Genomic DNA, 27,139 nt, shown 5'->3' on the forward strand with positions numbered 1-27,139 from the left:
ATGGGCTCAGTAGTTGTGGCTCACACTCTAGAGTGCAGGCTCAATAGTGTGGCACACGGGTTTCGTTGCTCTGCGGCATGCGGTATCTTCCTGGGGCAGGGATCGAACCCTTGTCCCTTACATTGTCAGGCAGATTCTTAACCACTGTGCCACCTAGGAAGTCCCTGTTAATATGCTTTTTATCTTCAGTGATCATTTTTTTGAGGATGGGATAGTCTGAATGAAGAAGTTTATTTTGCATTTACCTTACCATATTTTAGTGAATGGAACAGTTTTTTTTTTACTTAAAAATTTTAAAAATATTTATTTAATTAATTTATTTTTATTTGGTTGTGCAGGGTCTTCGGTGCGGCAGGTGTGCTCCTGAGTTGCAGCTTGCAGGCTCCTTAGTTGTGGCATGCGAACTCTTGGTTGTGGCATGCATGTGGAATCTAGTTCCCTAATCAGGGATTGAACCTAGGCCCCCTGCATTGGGAGCACGAGTCTTAACCACTTTGCTACCAGGGAAGTCCAAGAACAGATGTTTTTTAAACTGTGAAGAAGTCTTCATAATAGGGCTAGATATATGAAGCCTAACTTTAATTTTTCTTAATAGAATTAACGACATTTATTTATTGGACATAGATTCCACTCTTTAAATTACATCCTTTAAGTATTATTTTAAGGAATAAAAAGCCACTTTTTTTTTTTACAGGTAGCTGGAAGTACTAATAGGGAAAAGGTCTATTTACTCAATTTCAAAAGACATGTGAGGACAGACACCTAAATTTGGTCATTTTTGTGTTAAATTGTGTGTTGTGATTTCTTTCATGAGATTAAAAATAAGGTTGCTCTTTAGTGTTGCTCTAAACTAAAGTAGGTACCCTTTCAAAAGGGTAAGAATCTTTTGAAGGAAAATACTTGGTATCCTGCGGTTGATGGGAGAAATATATAATATTTAAGGATTCTGTGTTTTCTTTCTCATAGGAACCATTGGTTTTGACTATTATTTTGTCACTCTTTGTAAAGCTTCACAATGTTCGGGTAAGTATTTCATAATTTCATCTAAAAAAGTCTCTGGAAGAAATCCCCTTTTAAATCACGCTTTTTTTTTTTTTTTTAATAAGGAGGACATTGTGAATGATATTACAGCTGAACACATTTCTATCTGGCCATCCTCCATCCCCAAGTAAGAAGTATTATAGCTTATATTTTATTAAATTGTTTATATACTTAGATATAGATAACCTTGAATAATTTGATTAAAAGGCTGCTATAGATAACCTTGAATAATTTGATTAAAAGGCTGCAATTTGTTAGGACTCTATAACCAACTTCGGGTTTCTCTGTTACGGTAATAATCTTCCTAAAAATTATGGATAAGGCATAACTAAGTAAGAGCTAAGGTATACTGGCCTTAGGTAGAACCTAGATAGTCTCAGTAGTCCTGATTCCTTGTCAGTGGTGGAATTAGAAAACTGAGGCTAATGAAAGAATGACTTTCTATCAGGTTTTTCTAACAATGATTGTCAGAGGTTCCCAACCCTTTATAGTTGTCTTAAGAAGTTCTTTAATTAAAGAAACCTTCTCTCTTACTTTCATCACCTGAGAATCACAGTGAGAGGATGCGGGAATTTTTTCAGGGGAGAAAAATATTCCTTTTCTGGATGAAGAAATCATTTATATTTTTCTCTTCCCACACATAGCAACTTCTCATTCAGGAGAGTCCACTTGTTTCCTCACAAAAGTTACTTTTTCTCTCCTCCTCCCCCCCCACCATCATCTTCTTTGTGCCTGAAGGGCAGATCTAGGCCTCATTTTATTGTTCTTAGTGGCATCTTTGAAGAAGAAAAGATTGTAATAGTTAGGTAAGCAGGCAGTAGAATGAGAGTAATTTGCTTCCATCTCAGTCTTAAGAGTTTGGAAGCCATTCTCCTCCTCACAGCAGCACCATGCTGTCTGAAGCAAATAACTGCAGATTTTTATATAAAATTTGGTATATTAGATAGCAATCCAAGAATCAGGTAGAGGTCATTTTGCCTTTTTAATTGATGGTTGTGACACCTCTTTTGTGTTACTTCTTTGGCCTAAGTTTAGACTGTAAACTAATGATTGATTTTTTTCAGTGTGTGTTTATAAATGGGGCAAAAGAATGGTTTATCATAGAGGTTCTGAGCCAGACTCAGAGAGATTGAGTCCCAGCCTCTCCATTTATCAGGTATATGACCTTGGGTTAGTTGCTTTCTGTGCCAGTTTCCTTATGTGTAAAATGGGTATAAGAATAGTACCTACCTTGTGAGGATTAAATAATACACTTTCTAAACTAGGTGTTCAGAATAAGGCCTGTGACATACTAGCCTTAACTATTATTTTCATGGTAAAATTACTGTAATGTAAGTTAACCCAAAGAAAAGAAAATGTGACTAAATGTTTGACCAGAAAAAATATTTCTCTTGAGCAAGAGTCTTTATTGATTCCAAGAATAGTGTGAGGAGGGCATGGATTAAGTGTTACTATTTTAAAATTGGTTGTTTGATATGTAGATAGAATTCTTAGACTTAACATTTTATAAATTTCTAGAAAATGTAAACCAGTTTAACTTATTTACATAATTGTAAATAAATTAGTTGTAAATAAACAGTTTGGTATTTACTAATAGCACCACAATACTTTCCCACTATACGGGGAACAGTGATAAGCTATGGTAAAATCTAACCCCTCAGCGCAGGAGTACTTTGTCCAAGTTGGCCTTGTAAATGATAGAGCTAGGACTTGAACCTTAGTGTGTTTTTGAGTCCAAAGCCTGTTTTTTCTACCACTGGGTTTCACTGCTTCCGGGAGATAGGAGCTGTCAGCGTATTTCTTGGGTGCTGGCTTAGCTTTTATCCTCACAGTTCTACCTCCTAATTCTGTATTTCAGGACCTCCAGGTTTAACTAGGCTCAGAGCAGCTGGCCCCATTCTCTGCCCTTTTTTGGATATTTCATTGCTTCCAAAAGCACCGCAGTGATACACTTGCCACATCTCACCCCTAACCCAGTTAAACAGCTAATCCAGAGGACTTAGTTACCCTTGCAGGAAGCCACAAAATGGATTTAAGGCCACGTAGCAGTATTGTTAGGTTTTTTTTTTTTAAGAACTTCTGGTGAGGTATAATTGACATACAATAAACTGCATATATTTAGTGTACAATTTGATATTTTTTTCTTATTAGTAATGTATATATTGGCAATCCCAATCTCCCAATTCATCCCCGCCCAACCCCCACAACCCCCCACCCCTTTTCAGTATCGTTAGTTTTTGAGCCCTTGGTTTTTGTAGCTTCCTTTAGATAACAGAACTTAAAAATCATTTGGGGGGCTTCCCTTGTGGTGCAGTGGTTAAGAATCCACCTGCCAAAGCAGGGGACACGGGTTCTATCCCTGGGCCAGAAAGATCCCACATGCTGCAGAGCAACTGAGCCTGTGCGCCACAAAACTACTGAGTCCATGTGCCTAGAGCCCGTGCGCCGAAACAAGAGAAGCCACCACAATGAGAAGCTCGCACACCACAGTGAAGAGTGGCCCCCATGCACCACATCTAGAGAAAGCCCTTCCACAGCAACAAAAACCCAATGCAGCCAAGAATAAAAATAATAATAATAAATCTTTAAAAAAAAAATCATTTGGAAAATTTTTATGTCTGTCTCTTTATAATTTTGTTGCCTGTAAATTGTGCATAAAAAGTGGAGGACAGGGTTTTATCCTGCCACCTTTTTGTGTTTTATATTGTAGAATATTTAAAGATACTTCTTTAGAGTGGCCTAGTGTACCTTCTTTGGCATTTTGGGGGGAAAAAAGGAAACAAAAATGAGATTGTTTTTAGCCCCTTGTAAAAAGTTAGCTTATCATACATACTTCCTCAGATTTAGTTGTTTTGATGGTTTTAAAATATTTATTCCTAGTAATATTTAACATTGTATTTATGCACCTAAATTTTGACTGTCTTTGTTTTTAATAAAGGTGTGTATGGAATTTGAAGTTGACTCTTAAAATAGAGATTATGTTTATTGTCTTTCCTGTAGCCTCCAGTCAGTGGACTTTGAAGCCGTGGCGATCACAGTGAAAGAGCTAGTTCGGTATGCCCTCAGTATAAACCCAAACAGCCATTCCTGGTTGATTATTCAGGCAGACATTTATTTTGGTAAGTGAAATGTATGGTTGCTTTGTGTTTGTTTTTGTAGCGCTTTTAGAAGTGAAAATAAATATATTACATTTGTTATAGTACTTTATTAAACTTTTGTTTTTGACATTCTCTAACTCTTCTTAGATAAAGTTGAGAGTAACTGTTGTTATACGTGTGCATTTTTCTGAGCCTTTCAGATGCTTTTAATTTTATGTTGACTACTTTCCATGTGTGTTTTTTTTTTTTAATAGTAAATGGTCATCTAAAAAGTTGGTAAAACGTTCTTAAGGAAAGAGGTTAAAGTTTAGTTTGCAAAATTGCTATTTAAAGGTTCTAAAATATATCCAGGCACTCTTGATAATTATTTGCATTCATGGAAATAGATTCCTAACTACCGCTCCCCACCCCCACGCCCAGTTATATATGAAAGATTTTTCAACTTGATAGGGGATTTCTAATATTTCTAATACTATACAGATCAGATCAAAGTTCTGACAGGTATCGTTTCTGGGTCACTTTTTTAGGAGTTGATTTTTTTTAAAGAGAAATTTCAAAATATGATTAGAAAGAATAGTGTGATGAACCCCCATATATCTCCTGTGTCTGCCACCCAGCCTTTTTTTTTTTTTTGAAGTGACTTATTGCAGGCAGCCTTAAGTCATTTTTTAAAAATTTATTTTATTTATTTATTGGCTGTGTTGGGTCTTCGTTGCTGCACACGGGCTTTCTCTAGTTGCTGAGAGTGGGGGCTACTCTTCATTGTGGTGCGCAGGCTCCTCATTGTAGTGGTTTCTCTTGTTATGGAGCACGGGCCCTAGGCATGTGGGCTTCAATAGTTGTGGCACATGGGCTCAGTAGTTGTGGCTCACGGGCTCTAGAGCACAGGCTCAATAGCTGTGGCGCACAGGCTTAGTTGCTCCATGGCATGTGGAATCTTCCCAGTGCAGGGCTCGAACCCGTGTCCCCTGCATTGGCAGGCGGATTCTTTACCACTGCGCCACCTAGGAAGTCCAGCCTTAGGTCATTTTTATTTTCATTTTTTAAATTGAAGTGTAGTTGATGTACAATATTACATAAGTTACAGGTGTACAACATAGTGATTCACAATTTTTAAAGGTTATATTCCATTTATAGTCACTACAAAATACTGGCTGTATTCCCAGTGTTGTATAATACATCCTTATAGCTTATTTATTTTATAAATAGTAGTTTGTTGCCATCCAGCTTTAACAGTAATTAACTCATGACCAGTCTCATTCATCTGTACCCCAACCTACCTTATCCTACTCTCCCCTGGAGTATTTTTGAAACAAATAATTGCCAGTTTTAATGCTCATTTTTACCCCAGCCCTGCAAAGAATTTATTATCAGAATCTCAGTATCTTTATTCAGAATAGATTTTCTGATTCTAAACTACCTCAGAAAAATAAGGTCTATTTCTTTATAGTCATTTTGGAAATAAATACCTCCAAATACTAAATTCTATACCAGTAAGTTTGACAAGAAATCCAAGCTAAATTTTTGGCTGATCAGTTTTAGAAGGAAAGAATCTATTATACGGCTTCTTTAAAGTGGTTGAAAAAGTAAAGCCAGTTTTTCTCATTGTCGTCCTGGCTGAGCGTTATCCCTGGGTCTGGGGTTAGAATCTGCTTTTGTCAAACATGAAGTAATACCTGACTCTTCACAAAAGAGGCTCTATTTTCCCAGCTGTGTATTTAATGAGAGGCAATTCTTTATCTCTTTTTTCTACTTCAAGCAACAAATCAGTATTCGGCAGCTCTTCACTATTACCTCCAGGCAGGAGCTGTGTGTTCGGATTTCTTTAATAAGGCTGTGCCCCCGGATGTTTATACAGACCAGGTAAGTTGTTTTTGCGGGCTTGCTTTCTTCTTGTCTGTCTTTAAACATTTCTTCCTGGGCCTCTTTTTGTGTGAGGTTACTCATTTCCATGTATGTGGTGGTAACTCCCAAGGTGACTCCTCTAGATCGGATTGCTCTCTGTATTACCAGTGCCCACAGCCATTGCCACTTTGTTTTCCCCAAAGCGCCTCAAACTCAACCTGTCGAAAACTGATTCAGCGTCACACTCTACCAGTCTCTCCTCCTGATGACTTTCCCACACCAAAACAAATCTCATTCATTTTCTCTCAATATGCATAACTCTTTTCTCTGGTTTAGGCCATCAATATCATAATTTAATAAATGGCATTTTTTAATACTTGCAATAATGGCTTTTGATATAAGATTTAAAATTTTTTAATAACTCGATTTTTTTAATTAAAAATTATACTTTTTGGAGCAGTTTTAGATTCACAGCAAAATCGAGTGAAAAATACAGAGTTCTCATGTACTTCCTGTCCCCATACATGTACAGCCTATCTCACGATTGACATCCCACATCACAGTGGTACGTTTGTTACAACTGACATTAACCAGTTTTTGAAAATAATCAGCATTTTGTTTTGTAGGTATTAAAACGAATGATAAAGTGCTGTTCTCTGCTGAATTGCCACACACAGGTTCGTGTAGAATACTATGATGTTGGTCTGTTTTCATGTATATTAGAGTTTATAATGAATATAAGGCAGTGGACTGGGAAGTAGCTTTTATTTTCCATATCATAATTGCTTAAATTCATGGTATTTAAGAATTTGGCATGTTCTTTAAATTTTTTTTAGTAGTTTACAGAATTTTAACTAAAATGAAAGTATGAGTTAGAAAACACTGGTCTTTGAACCTTATAAATGGAAAAAGCATTGTCAAGTATGTTTTCTTATATTTAAGAGTAGATAAGAGTACATTAATCATTAGGGAAATGTAAATCAACACCACGAGATGCCACTTCACACTCACAAGAAGACTGTAATTGAAAGATACAGTATTGGTGTAAAATTCACAAGTATTGGTGAAGATGTGGAGAAATTAGAACCTCATATGTTGCTGGTAGGAATATAAAATGGGGCAACCTCTTTGGAAAACAATCTGGCTCTTGCTTAAGAAGTTAAACATTGAATTATCTACCATATGACCCAGTAGTTTCACTCCTAGGTGTATAACCAAGAAAACTGAAAACATATGTCCACATAAGAATTTGTAGGTGAAATGTTTATAGCAGCATTACTCATACTAGCCAAAAAGTAGAAACAACCCAAATGTTCATCAGCGGAATAGATAAACAAAATTTGATGTATTTATACAGTGGAATATTATTCAGCCATAAAAAGAAATGAAGTACTGATATATGCTACAACAGGGATGAATCCTGGAAGTTTTATGTTGAGTAAAAAAAAGCCAGATACAAAAGGCTTTGTATTGTATGATTCCATTCATATGAAATGTTCAGCGTAGGCAAATCTATAGAGTCAGAATGTAGATTAGTGGTTGCCAGAGACTGGGGGGTGGGGGAAGGGGTGGAGAGGTAGGGGAGGAATGGAGAGTGACTGCTAATGGGTATAGAGTTTTTTTTGCTGGGGTGGGGGGTAACGAAATGTTTTGGAATTAGATAGTGGTGATGGTTGTACAATTTTTTGAATATTCTAAAAGCCACTGAAAGGATTTATATTGTGGTATGTGAATAATAATCAATTTAAAAATCTTAAAATATTTAAAACAGAGACCAGCATTATGACCTACACACCTGAATGAAATGGATCTGTTTTCTATGTTAAGCAAACTGGAGCCTACATTTTGCCAAAATGAGCTTGTGTACTTGCCAGCTGTGAAAGGTTTAAGTGGGTATTCTGTAGGCCCTTGAATGCTTGACACTTTTGTTTGGCAGTTTTCCACTCCCTTCAATTTTCTAAACTGGCTTTTTGCCATCTTCTCATTCAAATAAAGCTCTAAAAATTTATGATTTAGGTCATCAGTGAAGAAAATATTGAGCAGATAGACACTCGTGTAGGGGTTTTTACAATTAAAATTGGATGGATTCCATACACACGAGCTGATCCATTCAGCCTGATCTGCAGGGCATCTTAAGTAATATATTCTTGACATAAGAATCATTAAAAATCACCCCTCCAAAGCCAGTAGTCGTTGTCAGTACTATTTACATGAAACCATTTTCAATTCTTTTTTTTATGTAGGTGGCAATCTTATGTCAGTTCCTCAGAGAGATTGACTATAAAACAGCCTTTAAATCACTACAGGAACAAAACAGGTATGAATGGTTTTTAAAATAAAATGAAGGTGAAATTTTTCCGCTTGAAAAAGAAGAAGTAACAGAATTCTGTTTTTCAGTCATGATGCCATGGACTCCTACTATGACTACATATGGGATGTTACCATTTTGGAATACTTGACTTGTATCCTTTCATTAACATGTGTATGATACTAGAACAAGTACATTTCTGTAAATTAAAGAAGTATTTAATGTTGTGTATTTTCTAAATAAAAAACGAAGAGCAGAGTTGAAACTCTATCGTGGTATTTGAATAATATCAAATTTATTCTTAACTGATTCATTTAGATCTTCATCACAAGAGAGGAGAAACAGATAAAAGACAAATTGCGGTAAGTTATTTTATGCCTTGATTCTTCGATGATGTACTTAATTTCCCTAATACTAAACCATTTCCTGTCTCATACAGCCTCAGAGTCCTTACAGTGGCCTGCAAGGCCATGTGTGACTTGACCTCTAGCTATTAATTTGACTCTCCCTTACTAACTTTTGCTTTACCAATACCCCTGCTGTTCTTTGAACATGCCAAGAACGTTCACCACTCAATAGCCTGTGAAATTTTCTCTTTCAGGAGCATTCTTGTAACTTCCCTCAGGTCTCTCCTCAAATGTCACCTTCTTAGTAATTGTCCTTTCTTGACCATCTTATAAAATAGCAATGTCTCTCCCCTCTTTCCCTCCAATACTCTTATTCTTATTTCCCTTTTAAAACTTTTCTCTATAGCACTTATCTACAACTGACATACTGTATATTTTACTTATTTATTGGCTCTTTCCCCATGAGGGTGGGAATTGGTTTTATCATAGTTAATACCTAGAACTGTGTCTGGCATAATAGATGCTTAGTAGTTACTAGATAGATGAATTATTTATTTAAATTTGACTTACAAGCTAAAACATTACAAATTCATGGTCATTTCTACTGGCCTAACATTTGCTGTATTAGTGTTACCACATATATTTTCTCTTTGCTCTTTCACTCATTAATAAAAGTATATGCTGTTTATTAAGTGTCCTTGAAAGCTTTGTACTTTTTTATTTTTTTTATTTTTTTTATTTTTTATTTTTTTGGGGGTACACCAGGTTCAATCAACTGGTTTTATACACATATCCCCATATTCCCTCCCTTCCCTGACGCCCCCCCCTCGAGTCCCCCCACCCTCCCTGCCCCAGTCCTCTAAGGCATCTTCCATCCTCGAGTTGGACTCCCTTTGTTATACAACAACTTCCCACTGACTATTTTACAGTTGGTAGTATATATATGTCTGTGCTACTCTCTCGCTTCTTCTCAGTTTCCCCTTCACCCCCCGCCCCCTCCCATACCTCGAGTTCTCCAGTCCATTCTCTGTATCTGCTTCCTTGTTCTTGTCACTGAGTTCATCAGTACCATTTTTAGATTCCGTATATGTGAGTTAGCATACAATATTTGTCCTTCACTTTCTGACTTACTTCACTATGTATGACAGATTGTAGTTCTATCCACCTCATTACATATAGCTCCATCTCATCCCTTTTTATAGCTGAGTAATATTCCATTGTATATATATGCCACATCTTCTGTATCCATTCATTTGTTGATGGGCATTTGAAAGCTTTGTACTTGGACTAAATTTTATGGCCATTATTTAGAGGAAACAGAATGACAACAGTGTCTTTAAGAAAAAAAAAAAAACGAGAAAGGAAAAAGAATATGGTGCCAGTTCCACTTGATTGGAGACTACTCATTCTCCTATTTCCAGCTTATGCAGGGCTGGAAGGCAGTGCTGAAAATTTCCCAGTGCCCTGATGGGATTTCCAGACTATCTCTACTTGTATCATTTTTTAAGCCCATTCTCCTTGGAAGCTTACACCTATAGCTCAGCTGAACAACTGCCTGGTTGTTCCTCTACATGTGTCAAAAGACGTGTGATCAACGTACGCAACACCCCTAGCATTCTAAGTTCCATTGTCACCCTTACTCTTCATCAGCCACCCATACCCATGGCCAGGCCTTTTCATCAAAATTGCTCTACATGAGATCTCTCTGCCAATAATCTGTCCCTTACTTACTTCCTGGCTCCCGTGTTCCCCATGATCAGTGAGATGTTCAAGTTCATGACCAAGTTTTCCCCAGTCTGTCAGCCCTTTCCCAACTTTTCTTCCTTCCCTACTGACCTTGAGTACAGCAAATACTGGCCTGTGTACTCTCAGAGATGCTGATTCATTTGGTCTGAGGTGAGACCCTGGGATCTAATTTTTAAGTTTCCCAGGTAGTGCTGATTATAAACCAGATTTGGGAACCCCTGCTATCTATGGTTGACTGTCAGGACTACTCTGATTAATATTTTCAGCATCTTTGCTTTTTTGTCCTTCACTTCATCTGGAAAAGTCCCAACCCTGAATCAGTTCAAAAATTTATGCTTTTTTTCCCTGAGTCACTGAGTTTTGTTGGAAAAAGTCCTACAACTATATAAACGTGTGCCACTTTGTACTTGGACTAAATTTTATGGCCATTTGTTGGAAAAAGTCCTACAACTATATAAACGTGTGCCACTATCAAACCATGGCCTCCAGCCTTAGCTGGCCCCTCACTTCTTTTGTTTACCTGCCAGTAATCAGTTGTCTGCATTCTTTTTAGGGAATAATTTATACTTTCGTCCTATTAAGCCCCTGTCCTCTCTCTCCCTTTTCCATTTTCAGTAACTTCCTTCTCTGTTTGGAGTAGACCAGAAAAAAAGACTGACCAGCTCCTGTCCTTGTGAAAGTTATAATCTTGGGAGTTGTGGCCTTGTGAGTGCCAGCTTCACATTCCTGTTTCAGGTCCCTGCTTTCCACCTTTAAAATAATTGACAACTGTACTCATTGTTAAGTCCACTCTTTTAGTTAGTAAAAGCTTCTGCTACTCCTGATGAAGACAAGTTTTTATGTTTTTGATTCTGTCCTTTCAGTGATGCTATCCCTTTTAGTTAGTTATCTCCTCTCCTATATTGTCAATCACTCCCATAGCCTATAAACTATCTCATCCTTAATAGAGATTGTGCTCCACCTCTCTCGTCCCTTCTCTGCCTAGTCTTTTGAAGCTCTTTGACCCAATACAGTTTGACTTCCTGCTGTCCCGTCTTTTAACTGTTCTCAAGGGTCATCAAATGCCAAAGCCAGTGAATACTTTTCAGTCTTTATCCTTGTTTACATCTCCTGCCTTCTTGAAATTATTTAAGCCTTTGGCTTCGCTGACATCTTTACTCAGTTCTTCTCCCTGACTCTTCTGCTTTTCTTCTTTGTATTTCCCTCTGTTTGTCCCTTAAACTTGGTTTTCCCAAGAAGTTAGTCCTTGGGTATTTTCTGATTGCCCTACATCCTCCCTAGGTAACCTCATCCACTCATGGTTTTGACCACTATCCACCTAGGGTGTGTGATTTCTCTCAGCTATCTGGCTTCTATTCCAATTTGTCTTACACTTTGAACTTTTATAGCCAGTCGTCTCCAGGATACTTGTTTGAAATAACTCTTTAGCTATACCCCACCACTAGGTTTTTCCACGTGCATTCTTTCATATTGAAATGGCATCATCCGCACTTCCTCCTACCCACTAACATAACTGATGATCATTCCTGAATAGCGTTAGCTCCCTTCAAGCTGCCTATCAGAATAGTCTTTGTTGTTTAAAAAAAAAAATTTAGAACTTCTGTAATCTAAGGTAGTTTTAAGGCCCTAAAACATGCTCTCACAAAACACTCCGTGGCAGAATACTGCTATGGGTTTTTATCAGGGTGATGTATTTCTTTCTAATTATTATAATATAGTGCTGAGCAAACTAGGTATTTTTACACATTAAAAAAGTGAAGCCCTGAAACATGAATCTTGATTTTTTAAATTGTGTTGTAGGAGCCTTACCTGTAAAAATGTGTCAGATTACATGTAGAGTTTATTTACTGGTCTTTTTAGTCAAGTAAATTTACATTAATTTACTTAATGTTACTGACGATAATTCCACAAACTGTGGTTCAGTAATTGATCTTTACCTTGAGCGGCTTCAGTCAGTCATCATGTTAATTTCCTCTACACCTCTTAGCATCTATAATTAAAGGTTCAGTTTATCATTGTTAGCAAGTAGGTAGTTTTATATTATGTATACAAGCGAAACTTATTGACCAGACCTCTAATAACATCACTTTTCTGTTTTGGAAGATCAAAGCCATCGGCCAGACAGAATTGAACGCAAGCAACCCAGAAGAAGTGTTACAGCTGGCAGCGCAGAGAAGGAAAAAAAAGTTTCTCCAAGCAATGGCAAAACTTTACTTTTAAGCAGTTAGTTAAAAATTTTTACCTTTTATTTTTTAAACAATGGGCTAAAAATAAACAGTATTAAAAGATTACGTTTATATAATACATATGTACATATTTAGTGGCGTTTTCTTTTCAGACAAAATACTGAAAAATATTAGTTTAAAAACGAAAACTATACAGAAGACTTCATACCATACAATAGCTTAAATTTATAGTTTCTTCAAAGGAAGAAGAGATTCACATGTCCAGTAACAGAATAAACTAGTAATCTAGTATAAATTTTTCTAATCAAATCCACTTTTGAGGCTGAAAGTTCATTTTTAAAAAAACAAAAATATTTATGTAGCAGTAGCTATATACAGCAAGTTCTTACGTCAAGGTTTGTTTTTGTTTTTTAAATAAATAGATTTCTAGGAATCAGTATATATTTACTGCTTTTCTGCCTTAAGAACATAGAAGTTTAGGTCAAGTGTTAAGCTTTATCAGTTTGACACTGTCCTTAACTCATAATGTAGGAATTTAAAAAGGACCTTAGCAGTTTTGCAAACATAAATAAAGCCTTAGTCACACTAAATTAAGATAACCCTAAAGATTTTTTTTAGAGTAATAAAGTGACTTCTCATATAAATAGTTTGAAAGGGTACTTAAGTTTTTCAACCAAATTGTGATGTACAAAAAAGTTATTATAAAGCAACCTATATGTCAAAGCCCCAAGTAGAAGCCACAGCATTTATCTTGTCTATAATTTCTTTGGTACTCCCACTGTTCAGAGCACAGTTTAAACACCATGTTCATCTAAGCTTTACTGGTTAGAAATGTTATAGCAAGGCAAATAAAAATAGTCAAACAGATTAAAGTTCGCCATTTTTAAAAATTCAAGTTTTATAATAGCTTGCTACAGCAGCTATAGATAAATTAGTCACCTTATTACAAAACTAATCCTTTGTAAACAAGTTTAAATTTTATTTTCAAGAACCAAATTGCACTAGTTAAGAGTTTATAAATTTTGAGAGTCTAAAAACTAGATTCAAAGTACTGTATCACTTAATGTACCCTTTAAGGTAGCACTTATCTAGTTGAAAACTCCAATGATAAAATGCCTAGTTTATCAAGATAAACATAGTAACACTGGATCAAAAAAACCTTTACGGCATAAATCGTGGCTGGCTTCTATCCAGTCAATGTTGGGAATGAAGTCATCTTTGTAAACAAGTCCTGCTGTTTCTTTAAACAGCTAACATAGGAATTAAGTAAATTTTCTCCTTAGCGCCAATTTTAAGTGGTTTTTAAATCAAAGAATGGAAGTGAAATTTCTGAATTGGCCAGGACAGTCACAGCACTATTTTCCTGTAAAACTTAAGCAGTTAAGTTCCATGAAATGCTACGCAGCACTTCATCAGTTCCAACTTGTCTGCTCAGTTAACTTCTTTAGTGTTTTCCTGGTGGTTTTTCAGTGCTCTTCGGTGGTGTCATAATGCCTCCATTGCACACTGGTGACAACTGGCCCCCCTTTCTGAAGGTGTTTACATAATTTACTTCATCCTATACATGTGAAGAAACATGCAGGATTAACAGCTAAGATAAAGCACTGATATAGTAAAACAAAGTCAAACTAGACTTTTCTGTACTAATTTGAGACTAGTTAGGCCTAATAAAATGGTCTCCTTATGCCTTTGCAACTGTGACTAGTCATATTCTAGAGGTTCAACAATATCAACTGCCTGCAACTTGTATTTTTAAAAACTCTTACCCAGAGTACTGACATTAATCTTGAAACACTTCACAAATCTTGCTTTGACTTCAAAGTTATTTTATTAGCTTTTCTACATTTTGAAATCAGTGTGACCATCAGAACTTTCTATCCCCTTACCATCTTACATAACTGCTGAAATATTATTCTGCAGTATCCTTACTATCAATTTCAGTGGCTTACTAAATAGTAAGACCAAAAAACTACAAGAAAGAAACATACCAGCATAGCCAGATAATTTGTATGTGTCTGTATATTGTGTCTGTCTTCCATAGAAATCTTCTTAAAAATCTTCAGTTTCACTGGGCTAGAACTTTTTACTACACTGACAAAAGGCACCATCCAGTCTACACATTCAGAAATGTTGTCCCATTCCAAACCTAGATAAAGAAAAGTTAGAAAAATGTGAAAGTTACATCAGAAACATATGCCTACTGTATTTGCCTGTGCTTCAAAATGTAAAGATAGTAAATTTAAAATTCATGTAAAAAAGGAAACCAAAACAGCCACATAAAACAAAATCAACAAGTTTATGTGGAATTAGCAGATGTAAACTATTATATGTAGGATGGATAAACTGTATAGCACAGGAATCTATGTTCAATATCCTGTCATAAACCATAATGGAAAAGAATATTAAAAAAAGAATGTCTGTATGTGTAAAAACAGAATGTGTATATGAGTCACTTTGCTATATAGCAGAGATTGGCATAACACAATAAGTCAACTATACTTCAATAAAAAATTTTTTTTACAAGTTTAGCAAGTCAAAACATTAACACTCTCAAATATGTTTATAAGGTGACTATTCTGAGGGAGAAAAAGACTTAGCGCTTCTTAGCCAGTACCTGCCACATAGAAAACTGAAATTGTCAAAACCCAAAGAACTCTTAATGCAGAGCTATAATTCCACTACAAATGGGTTTAAATTCCATTTGATCTTATTTTTTGTTTGTGGATATACAGTGAGAATTAGAAAGTACTTCTAACAGAAGGGAAGATAATCACTAAAATGGTAACTTTTTTCCATTAAAATTTTAAATTCTTGTTTAGCAGGATGCTGAGTTCAAAACAGTCCCTTTAAAAGTTGTGAATGGGTAAGAAGAGAACAAAATATACTGTCTTACCTGAGGCTTTCTTAACCACTTCAATAGAGGTGAAATGGCACAAGGCAGCAGCAGCGAGTATTCTGTACTGGAACTCTAATGAATCAATGGCAAGAATACACAGATCTAAGAGCTAACAGAGGAAAAAGTGTAAGAATTTAGGAAAAGGATGAGTACTATGTGTCACCACTAAATATCAGTCAGCTAACATTTTGGAGTGCTTATGATGAGGACCATATGCCAAGAATTGCTAAAACTACAGGGATCCAAAGAGAAGTTGCCACCCTGAGGAGGAGGACTTCTGCTTAAATGTCTTAAGAGACAAGGTAACCAGAACGACTGGGAGGCAGAGAATGTTTTAGATATAGGAAACAGAATTTACAAAGATAAATGAGAAAGTATTAGTTTCCTTTGGAACTCTAGTAGTTCAGAACATAATAAAGTAAAAAATATGAAATAAGGAATATCTTTCCTTCATTATTTTAAAAGGGGTTGCTGGAGGGGCATGGCTTAGGTTAGATCATAAAGGGTCTTTAAGAAGCCAGAACTTTATAGTTCTGATGATTATTGAAATTACTGGAATATTTTAAATCAGGGAAAATCAGGGAAATTACATTTTAAGAGCAATCCCTTAGGCTATGGTGAAGCAGAAACACAAGATGGGAACACGTTTCTAAGTAGGTGAGTTAAGAGGCAGTACAATCCAGGCAGTAAGAGATCTGAACAACGATCAGTGAAATTGTGTAAAAGGGTTAGACTTCAGAGGCCTGAGGTGATACCTGTCCAGTGGAATAAAACTTATTTTTGCCCACAGATGATAGAAACATGAGTAGAGGAGCTGGGAATGAATTATTACTATTATATACCTCTAGAAACTTTCTACATTGTTTATCAACTTATCAAAGGTTTGCCCTATCAAAAGCATTTAGCTGCCTATGATTATCTGGGATGCTAGGAAATCTGATGGAAAAAATTATGACTGCATCAGAAAGTTCTACAAAATGAACAATTCTAATATATTTACTGGTTATCCAAGTTTTAGTGTTCATAATGAGTTTATTAGATTTAAAACACAAAGTTGAATTTCAACCTAGGTTACTTAAAACCCCTCCAGAGTACCACAATTTCTTCAGTTCCGTGTGTAAGATTTTCACATCCTACATAGAATAAGAATGTAGGTGTTCTTCACTACAGTATATGGCAGTTAGAGCAGCCTTAAGATCCTACTTCTGAGAAGCAGGCAGGAAAGAATGGTACCCTCCTCCTGTAATTTCTTAGAACATTTGTTACACAGGCCTAGGAAAGTTTAAACTTATATTTTTAAATAATGTTATAACTAAATTAGGTGATTTAAATTTTAATATGTAAAAATAGGTTCCCTGTGTATTCAACTGTGGGAGCAAGATAATTTTACAGAATTTCATACTTATAAAACCTAAAACAACTAGCTGAAAAATACCATGTTACAATCAAAAAGTTATTTAACTCTCTACCTCATACTCTGAAAGAGTGAAAAATGCTCATAATATATTTAAACTCAAGGTTTTTTTTAATTAAAAAATTTTTTTTTGCCATTTTAATGTTTTTTTATTTTTTAAATTTATGTATTTATTTTTATTTATTTATTGGCTGCGTTGGGTCTTTGTTGCTGCTCGTGGGCTTTCTCTAGTTGTGGTGAGTGGGGGCTACTTTTTGTTGCGGAGTGCAGGCTTCTCATTGTGGTGGCTTCTCTTGTTGCGGAGCGCAGGCTGTAGGCACCAGGGCTTCAGTAGCTGTGACGCATGGGTTTAGTTGCTCCTCGGCATGTGGGATCACATCTTCCCAGATCAGGGATCGAACCCGTGTCCCCTGCATTGGCAGGTGGATTCTTAACCACTGCACCACCAGGGAAGTCCTTAAACTCAAATTTTAAAACTTTGTTTTCTAGAATTTTCAGTAAGCAATGTAAATATTGGGCACAGAATTTTATGGATCAGAAGTTTTGTTCTAGTCAATTAAGGAGTGAATTTCATTCAATATGCTGTCATTTTGTTGTATAGCCTATTTAACACTATACATACACTAAACAAAACCTGTAATTAAAAACATTAGCATATATTCAATAAAAATTTCAATACCTGAGCTATTTGAATGAACTTTTCCTGAGAATACTGAGGTAGAAGAACTTTAGGAGCATCTTTAAGAGCATCAACTTGGAGGAAGAGATTTAGCCAGGAGATGACTGTTACAGGACAAAGTTCCCATTTTAAAGCCTGTTAATGAAATTAAAATGCCTGTTAATAAATGTAGGTATATATACCACATTATATAGGTACTTCCTTAAATTGTGATTTAAGAAACTTTCTGCTTTAGGCTTATTTTTATCTATTTTAATATTATAGACACCTCACAATCTAAAGCTGCTTGTGTTTTAGTCTATTGATATAGACCCCTTTATTATTCTCTAGTTATCTTTATTTACAAAGTTCATTGGACCTATTTTTCATTACTACTTTTCTCATTTCTTGCAGCCCCCTGCTTTCTAAATGTGTTCTCTACTTTATCGAAATTGCCCTTTTAATTGTATTCAATGACTCCACAGCTAATTCTATTCAGCTCTTCCAAGAACTGATTCTACACTTTTTCTGTGATCTCTAATGGCTTCTGTTCAAAATGTAAAAGTTAAAAAGGAGACAAATACTAATTTATGATATCTTTCTTGTCATGAAGCCCTAGGATTTTACCATTTATAAGAAGTCTAAAATAATCAGGAGAGAACAGAGAGTCTTAATGCCTGTAGGACTACCCAAAGAATTCCATCTTCCCATTATTAGAACATATGAGAACTATATTCAATGTATTATAATAACCTATAATGGAAAAGAATCTGAAAAAGAATATATATAAAACAATCACTTTGCTGTACACCTAAAACTAACACAACATTGAAAATCAACTATACTTTAATGAAAAAATTTTTTTTAAAAGAACAATACCAGCATGCCAACAAGATCCCATTCTAACAGAGCTATCTGAACGTTTATAAACATAACATGTATAATTTATATTATAATGTATATAGTTTATAGATATCTTGTAAATGAAAGTCATATTGATTGTGCTTTCTTGTGTGTCCTATTTATAAAACCATGATGCTCAAATTTCAAAACATACTTCCTAGTAGCTAACATTCACCCTTTAATCTCTAATTCAGGGCCCGATTAAACACCTTTATGCTTCTCTCCTCTACCCTTCTATTAATAGTCCTTTCCATGCATATAGAAAAAAAAGGCAGTGTAATCTCATTCTCTACCTGCTGGAAGAAGTGGAAAATCAGAACTAAGATTTGAGAATTGTTGTTGAGATTCGTTTATATACAAATGCTTATGCTAACTACCTATAAGTTTTGACAGTGTTGCTGTTAAACACTTTAAAATGAAGAAATAATATTCTCAATAGAGGAAAACTGAAAGATACAGAAAAACAGAGTTTACAGGTTAAGCAAATTCTGCTCCCATCTTAGCACTGGATCCTAATAGGAAAACCTCAGTTTTGACTACTTATATTGTAGTCTTTGAGATTTAGTAAACTACAGAGTTACTAAATTGCAACTAGAAATAATAAAGATATAATTATTATTACCTTTAATATAATGAGTTCCATCCTTAAGATATCCTCTTCACTGCAAGCACCATCAGTGACATAAGCAAATTCTTGGAGCTTAGGAGCGTAGATTTCCTTTAAAATAGATTTAATTAATAGCAAGCACAGTTGAGAGTGGGATTAAAACAAAAGAACTATATACAAACCACATCTAGGCATCTTTTTTAAAGGACAGTTTCACAAAATGATTATAAATCTTACTAAAACAATTCTATGATAGCCAAAGCAACCTTACATTTAAAGATATTTTTCATATCTAGGTATCTAAATTAGCCAACTATATTGATTGAAACATTTTTATAGAACTGATTTTGAAACTTAGTTAATAAACTTGTTTTAGGATTGCCTGAAACAGTATAGGCAGTTTAGTATATCTTAGACTAAAACAAGATTCTCAACAAAAAAGGTCTAGAAACTGAAAACATTAACTTTACCCTAGTACAAAAGTATAGTTAGCCAAACAATAATTTGTGCAGTTTGGCTGACAGATCTGTCTTAACAGTTCAGAGAAGAACAACTAGAATGATCAGAGAAGTAGAAGAGATGCCTGCCACAGGTGAGAACAGGCTAAAGATCAAGATTTCAGTCTAGAAAGAGATCTGAAACACACAGTATGATTTCAGGTAAGGATACACTGAATACAAACTTATTCATCACATTTGGCAGAACCTGGGGGTAGCCCTTAAAGCTCAAAAGACAAATGTGGAAGAGAAGAAAAATATATGATTCACAGCACCTCTTCTACCCTCAAACAATACAGGCTTCACAAATTTCAGAAGGTACTAATGATATCTTTATGTGTTGAGTCTAAGAAAAGTCGATTGAGATTGTGTGAAGGAAAATCTCAGGCACGAAAGGTGTTTCCTTTTATCCTAGCACCATCATCAAATACAGAAATACCAGGCTGGATATAGACCATTATTCTAACCCAATATAGCATGTATTGCATTTGACTAGTTGACTGAAGCCTGCACATCTAAAGCCCATGCTCTGCAACAAAAGAAGCCACCCCAATGAGAAACCCGCACACTGCCAGGAAGAGTAGCCCCTGCTTGCCACAACTAGAGAAAGCCCACACGCAGCAACGCAGACCCAATGCAGCCGGGGGTGGGGGTGGGGGGTGAAAAAAGTGGTACATAGTATTCTCTGGGGTTAATGTGTTGATTAAAACAAAAAAGTTTGGGGTAAATACATCTATGGATAACCTCTGAGAACTCACCTCAAGTTTGGAAGCAATGAATAATGAGGTAATTCCAATGAGCTGAAGCATATTTTTATTTATATCCTTTTGTGTCAACATAAATCTGTCAAAAAAGTCTTGCGCAAGATAAAATGTTTCCCTGTGAAGTGTGTATACTTCACATACCTAGAGAAGAATCCAAACATTTAAATATTATTCCATTAATTTTTCCAAATTAGAAAGTTACCTCTTATCATACCAGATTTTAGAACACTTTTTGAAGCCCAACTTTGCTTTTTAGGATACCAAAGCTAAAATGGGGGAAAAAATTAACATGTGCTAATAGGATAAATAAATCTGTTACAGTCCTCTTAATTAGTTTTATAAGTTTTTTTTCACATAGACTTAATGTGTTTATTCCCAGATACCTTTACACTGTTGCTGACTATGGATGAAAACTTTTTTTCCTATTAATTTTCTAATTTTTTAAAAAATTAGTTTTTATTGGAGTATAGCTGCTTTACAATGTTGTGTTAGTTTCTACTGTAAGCAAAGTGAATCAGCTATATGTATACATATATCCCCTCTTTTTTGGATTTCCTTCCCATTTAGATCACCACAGAGCACTGAGTAGAGTTCCCTGAGCTATACATTAGATTCTTGTTAGTTATTTTATACATAGTATCAATAGTGTATATATGTCATCTAATTTTTATTGATGATAAATGGGTAAGTTTTCATGCTTAGTTTATATTCTAATAGTTCCAACTGATTCTCTTCACCATTCTAGATATAGATTTAACTACAAAATGACAACTCTGTCCCTTTCAGTGTTCTTAACCTCATTTAAGAATTATAGAAGAAAACTGAAGGAATAACATTGGTGATAGACAAAATTTTTATCTTATTCCTTGTTTCTGACTGTAATGGGAATTCCCCTGTTTCCCTATATTAATAATAAGTAGTAATTGTCATTTCTACACTTAATATAGGGAAAGCTTTTAATTCTCAAAATAACTTCATGAAGTAGGGAGGAAACAGAGGGATAGACATACATGAGTTTCTAATAAACAATGTGTTAAGGCAATCTATTCCTAGTTTATTACACATTTAAAAATCAGGAATGTATACTGAATTTCAAAAAAATATCTTTTACATCTATAATATATAACCTTATGAGTTTTCTCCCTTAAACTGTTAATATATTTTCAAATGTTGAACCATTTTTGCACTCCTAGACTGAAAGAATATACTAAGACAAAGTAGAGTTTAATGGTCTCCTGGATTTGATTTATTATATTGTATTTAGTTTTGTATATATAATATATATTTAAGGGAAAATAGGGATAAATTTGATAGACAACCACTGAATAAACTCAATGTAACATAAAAAGGAAACATAAAATAAAATCAACATAATTGTGCTTCAGTTGCATCTATGATCATTAGACATTTAGAAAAAAGTAAAAATTCAACCACATTCTTGTACACACATGGCTGAAACATAATCTTCCCTTCTAGTCAGAATAAGGAATAAGATGACCTGACTCAAAAGGACAACATTTTGTAGTGTTAAGAACTTTTCTGATAGCTTCTGAGATCTCTTCTGCCATGTGTTTCTCCACCAAAAAGCCTGTGGTATTTTCCCCTTAGAGTTCATTGTCTCTATCTGTATTAAAGACAGGGAAACTACAGAGCACATATCCAAGGGTTGGGGGAAAATCAGTTTGTTATCAATATAAGTAATCATTTCCTCAACAACTGTACACATTCTTTTAGAATTATTATCCGGAGAAAGGGAATGGGCCTAAACAACAGAGAACATTCTGGCACAGATATTGAGGGATTTCTGGATCACTATTATTCCTTTAAAGTAATGGTACACTTTATTTCTGAAAGGAATAGAGGGATATAATAAAAGGAAGCTACATGGAGCCTCGAGGGCTTAGGGCTACTGGATATTCAAAGCCTCCTTATCATTTAGGATATAGAAATTAGGATTCCAAATCATAATTTGATTTTGGTGATGAAGAAAAGGACTTCTGAGGGTCCTGAAGCCTAGTCCTGGTTCTTCACTTTGTGTAGCAGAATTCAAAACCCTGTCAAATTCTGTTATCTCGAGTGTCCCTGGCACCTAGAACAGTGCCTAGTACATAGTGATCCTAAGATACCACAATTTCTGAATTGGGTTTGCATTGCATGGGACATGGTAGCTGTGTCCTCACGATTTTACTCTTATCAAGCAGACAGTTATTTTCCATTTTGGTATACTCAATTACAGTGAGTAGCCCCCCCAAAATGGCTCCTGGCAATAGGTAATATACCATGAAGATACATGGAAAGCATATTTACATCTAAATATTTTTCCATCATACAGAGAAAAAGGAAATTTATATTGCTGGAACATACCTCTAAAAGCCAGTCTAGAAGTATTGACCTCATCTGTGGTTCCAACTCAGAATGCAGAACTTCAAAATGTTTGTCATGAACATATCTTGTCTCTTTTTTTAACATATTTAGCCAAACATCCTGTGAACATCCCCAGCTATGGAAAGGGGGAAAATTATTGTGTGACCTACAAGCTACCCATTTCACAGAGAGTAAACTCAACTTTCAAACACTGAAATCCAACTTTGAAATAGAATTTGGAAGGAAAAGTTCTTAAAGTAAATTAGGAAAAATTGCTACTTTTAGAAACCATGCCTTTAGTATGAAATTATACAGCAAGAACTTGGACTACGATAATCTACACTGACAGATTTCAAGAGTGCTTTCTAGTCCTCATTTATTTATAATTTGCAAAGGCACCTGTTTAAGATAACCATGTTTTCTCAAGAGCAACACTAAAAAAGTAAATATTTAAAGCATATGATCCCAGCAGAGACAGTCTCAATCACCTCCAAATAGATCATTAATACACTACAGTGGGGGTAAGGTGGGACAGTACGGAGAAGGGGAAGATTGGTGAATTTAAATGTCTGAGTCCATCAACTTGCTCATTAAAGCCAAATATAAATTACTACACTACACATTTTATACAAGCTGTATCTCTTAGTCATTCATTAACTAGAAGAAGTATAGACCTTAATAAGTAAGTTTGGTAAGAAATAAAAATAGCTGATCTATCAAATGAAAATGCTGTACATGTTAAAATACTTCCATCTTAACAATTTAGATAAACTCCATTAAAAAGGTGACTCAGTTCTTCTGATAAGGCTTACAGTCCTCAGCAAGCAAATGAAAATAATGTTATAGAATCAAGGTTTTAAATACCCATGTCATTTGCAAATAACACTACTGTCAGGTAAAATAATATATGCTTAAAGACTAGTTAAAAAAAAAGCAGTTCATGAGTTTTTCTCTTATAATGAAAGGAAAAAATAACTCAAAATAGCACCATATATTACATCAGTAAATTTTAATCTTTGACATTAAATTACTGAAATTTTTTTCTTACCTTAAATCAGGCAAAGGTGAAGGATTAATAAAAAGATTTTTAAATCTGTAATTTGTAAATCTGGAGAAGTCGCTTGTTCCTATTTCTTTGTGGGGTGTTTCAATGATAATGCAAGGACTTATCCCCCCAGATAATACAGGTGGCCAACAATTCTGTCATTTAAAAAAATAAAAATATCTTTGTGCAATAGGAAACGAGATTTTGTCTTGGATCCTTTATAAATGAAAGCTAATACTTCTAAACAGTCTATAGTTTTCCCCAAACACCATCGTTAGCTAACAATGCTGACAACATAGTTAATTTAAGCTGACATACATATTTTATAAAAAGCCATATAGCTCATTTTTAACAGGTAGAATATTTTAGGCAACAAAATACAATTCTGGAAATACAAGACATTAGCTATTGAGGGAGAGGAGAAAGAGCAACAAAACGCATGTGTAGTCAAATATTAATCACTTTCAAGATTATAAAATTCTCCCTCTATATTTATCAATACTGGCCAGAGCACCTTGTTTGATAGAAAGCTACACCCCTCACTCGTTAAGGCCTGTTCCAGTACTTTAGAATACAGGAAGGCAAAACCTTAAAAGTGTAAACAATTACTTAAATACTTCAAGGATGCTTTCGCCAATCACTGCTGGTTTCAAAGAAAACCACTGTTTCTAAAGTGTTTTTTCTTTACAACACATAGGAAGGATAGGTAGCAAAGGGCTGGGTGCCAGTCTGTCAGTGACCTCACATCCTATTTATGCCCTAGGAGCAGCTATTAGGACTCTCCACCATAGTCAGAGAGGGAACAAAGAGCAGTACATTGGGCAGATTAGGCGGGCCCTGGTGCACCAGGCAGCTCCTAGAGGGAGGGATTTACAAAGAGGAACCAGCTGCGTCAAGGCAACTTACTCTGCAGCTGTAGTAGGATTCAGGGACATAAAAACCACCCAAAGACAAGCGCCTTCCTGCTGACCTCTAGGGGCATTAAAAGTGTCAGAGGAATCTTCCTATCACAAAGCAATAACACAACTCTATTCTTTCTGTCCCGCATTTGTTTTCCCCAAACCCGGCCCAGTTCTGAATTACCCTAATCTCATACTGCTGTTTCTTGGTGACCTTCTCCTCTTTTCTCTTTTTGACATCCTGGAAAATAGAAAAGGCCATTGTTAAACTAAGGTCCCAGCAAGGAATTTTCTCTCTCTCCTCTCTTTCTCTCTTAACTCACCTGGGCCGTTTTTCTCTTCTTGGCCAGAATTACCTGGGCTTCTTGCGGGGAATCCGTCTGACTGGGCTGGGGCTGCTGTTTGGCTTGTAAACGGCTACTGTAGAGTGTTTTAAAAGGAAGTTTAATTAGTAAGCGATGCGTTTCAAAGGCAGCAGCTAACTTTGAAACATATCTCCAAGACAAATAATGTTACCTGCGTCTTGACATTCTTTTCTTTCAGGAGTATGAAACCTCTGGAGGAGAGAGGAAAAACCAGAGTCAAATACATTGTTATCCATACTCTTCAAGTGCCTGTCAAATGTTACAGCTAAGTCCCTCAGGAGATGACCTGAGCCATTTTACCACTTTGTCTTCTGCACTATATTAGTGCATGACTTTGGACTCATGATTTTGGACACATGCCTGTATTTCCTCAACTGAATGTACAGCCCGGACAAGAGTCTTCAAAAATTTGCAAAGCACCCTCAGCCCCGAACGCGCAGGGAGGCAGACGGGTCTTTTCTGCGTCCTGCACTATCACCCCCAGACACCCCGAGTGGGGCCGGGGCAGCGCCCCCATTTCCCCCCTCCCATCCTGCCCGAGCCGCGGAGAGAGGGGGCTGTGGAGGCTAAACGCTGTGGAGAAGCCGGTTCCGCGCCAATTTGGAGAGCGGCGGTGGCGGGGAAGCAGGGGGGCGGAGGGAACTTGTGTCACGTCCTTCAGTCTCCTTTCCCTCCTTCCCAGCCCCACCGGACCCTGCCAATCGCTTGCAGGGGCACCGGGACCCAGACTCCAGATGGGGGATGGGGGTGATGGAAAGGAAGTTCAATTAATAAAGGGGGAAACGGGGCTGGTCGGGGAACTTGTCTCCCCGTGAAGGAGACCCAGACCCCATCCTCTCTCCTGAGGGATAGCTCCCCAAATGGGGGTGGCACACAGAATCCCCTAGAATGAGAGGCTTTCCCGTGGCCTCCCACTTAGGGGCAGCCCTCCATCCCCCGCCGCCTCCCAGGCCCCCTGCCAAAGTCCTGACAGGGACGCAACGCGGGGACCCATCGCCCCCAGAAGCCTCGTTCTCAGCCCTCCCCTCTTATCTTCCCCCGGCTCCCGCCCGCGGGACGGATCGGCCCTGGTGGGCTTTCATCTCCTCCCGCATCCCGCCCTACGCCCAGCACCTCCTCACCGCCAGACCCGCTACCGCTCGGCTCTCAGCTGGCGCCGGCGCCAACCCAATATATAGGCCGGGCCAGGCCCGCCCCGCACGCATGCGCCTCAGACTGACACCTTCGGACCGTGCCCTCCCCTCCCCCGCGCGCCCGTCCGCAGGCCCGCGCGCCGCGCCCAGCCGCGAGTCCGCGCCCGCCCATCTCGAGGGGCCGCGGGGCGGGCTCGCCTAGGCCCTCGGTCTGCGGTCACCTGCACTTCACCTGCCCCTCCGGCCCGGCGGCGGCAGGGAGGCTCTCAGAGGCCCCTCCTCCGCAGCCCGGCTCCCCGCCGCCGGGCTTCCTCATCTCCCGCCAGTGCGTTTCTGTCTCCTCCCTCTCTCAACTCTCGGACGCCGGGGGTGACAGGCCGCGGCCCGGCCCCGGCGCACGGCCAGGTGGAGGCGGCTCGGGCGAGCGTAGAGTGGCCAGGAAGCGGCCATCCTGGGGAGAACCCTGTCTGTCCCGCGTAGGCCTCCGGGAACCCGGGTTTTCCGAAGGGACGCGGGGACCGGGAGGGCCCGCCCCTGCGGGAGGAGCGCGGCGTTGGCCGGAGCGCTGGCCAATGGGAGGCGAGGACCGCGGCACAACGTGGAGCGGCTGCAGAAAGTAAACACAGCGCGGGGCGCGGCCGGCCACGTGTGTTTCCGCGCGCCACCCCGGGCCGCTGGGGCCACCGGCGCCCGGCTGGGGCTCCTCCGGGCCGCCATGCTGGGGGATGCCTGTCTTGCGCTTTGCTCCAGCCCGCCGACCGAGGTATGTATCAACCCTGTTTTTCCGCTCCCTGCTCCGCCGACCGGGTTACCCTTCCCGTGGGTGGGCCACTCGACACGCCGCTGCCCTGCCGCTGCCTGGCGGCTTCTCACTCGGTAGTTCCAGCCCTGGAAGCCGCGCGCTCCCTCTCTCCTCCCAACACCCAATTCTGGGGCCCCCAAGGGTAAAGGCCTCTTCGGAGCGGGGCCGGGGCTGGCACTGCCCCTTCCTCAAGAGAACAGTGGCTCTCCGGGGTCACGCCT

At 37.7% G+C, this 27,139-nt stretch overlaps 2 protein-coding genes across 3 annotated transcripts in view; one reads left to right on the forward strand and one right to left on the reverse strand.

The window, feature by feature from the left end:
• Positions 1-12,689, forward strand: part of INTS8 (integrator complex subunit 8) — a 49,887-nt gene extending 37,198 nt beyond the window's left edge. Inside the window, exons 19-27 of the mRNA XM_057735044.1 lie at positions 967-1,023; positions 1,107-1,168; positions 4,042-4,160; positions 5,899-6,002; positions 6,611-6,661; positions 8,228-8,301; positions 8,382-8,446; positions 8,611-8,654; positions 12,489-12,689. Of these exons, the coding sequence (XP_057591027.1) occupies positions 967-1,023; positions 1,107-1,168; positions 4,042-4,160; positions 5,899-6,002; positions 6,611-6,661; positions 8,228-8,301; positions 8,382-8,446; positions 8,611-8,654; positions 12,489-12,605 (693 nt within the window). The 3' untranslated portion in view covers positions 12,606-12,689. The remainder of the gene's footprint in view (positions 1-966; positions 1,024-1,106; positions 1,169-4,041; positions 4,161-5,898; positions 6,003-6,610; positions 6,662-8,227; positions 8,302-8,381; positions 8,447-8,610; positions 8,655-12,488) is intronic.
• CCNE2 (cyclin E2) lies at positions 12,614-26,122 on the reverse strand. 2 transcript variants are annotated; one of them, XM_057735045.1, is made up of 12 exons: positions 26,105-26,122; positions 25,135-25,174; positions 24,942-25,038; positions 24,803-24,859; positions 23,723-23,874; positions 22,675-22,810; positions 20,305-20,451; positions 19,065-19,160; positions 17,561-17,695; positions 15,465-15,576; positions 14,560-14,717; positions 12,614-14,129 (listed from the first exon to the last, which is right to left on the reverse strand). In XM_057735045.1, the coding sequence occupies exons 2-12, from the start codon at positions 25,146-25,148 to the stop codon at positions 14,016-14,018; spliced, it is 1,218 nt and encodes a 405-aa protein (XP_057591028.1). In that variant the 5' UTR covers positions 25,149-25,174; positions 26,105-26,122; the 3' UTR covers positions 12,614-14,015. The 2 variants fall into 2 exon arrangements, with proteins under 2 accessions (XP_057591028.1, XP_057591029.1); XM_057735046.1 differs by lacking the exon at positions 26,105-26,122 and having other exon boundaries at positions 25,135-25,210.
• Positions 26,123-27,139: the final 1,017 nt, after the last annotated feature.

Source organism: Hippopotamus amphibius, chromosome 5 (genome assembly GCF_030028045.1).
Source record: "Hippopotamus amphibius kiboko isolate mHipAmp2 chromosome 5, mHipAmp2.hap2, whole genome shotgun sequence".
Lineage (NCBI taxonomy): Eukaryota > Metazoa > Chordata > Mammalia > Artiodactyla > Hippopotamidae > Hippopotamus > Hippopotamus amphibius.

Coding starts and splice junctions, on each gene's coding strand:
- CCNE2 (XM_057735045.1), bottom strand. Junction 24,860..24,941: donor AGAAGAGAAAAACGGCCCAG/GTGAGTTAAGAG, acceptor TCTATTTTCCAG/GATGTCAAAAAGAGAAAAGA. Junction 19,161..20,304: donor TCATTGCTTCCAAACTTGAG/GTGAGTTCTCAG, acceptor TCTATTTTAAAG/GAAATCTACGCTCCTAAGCT.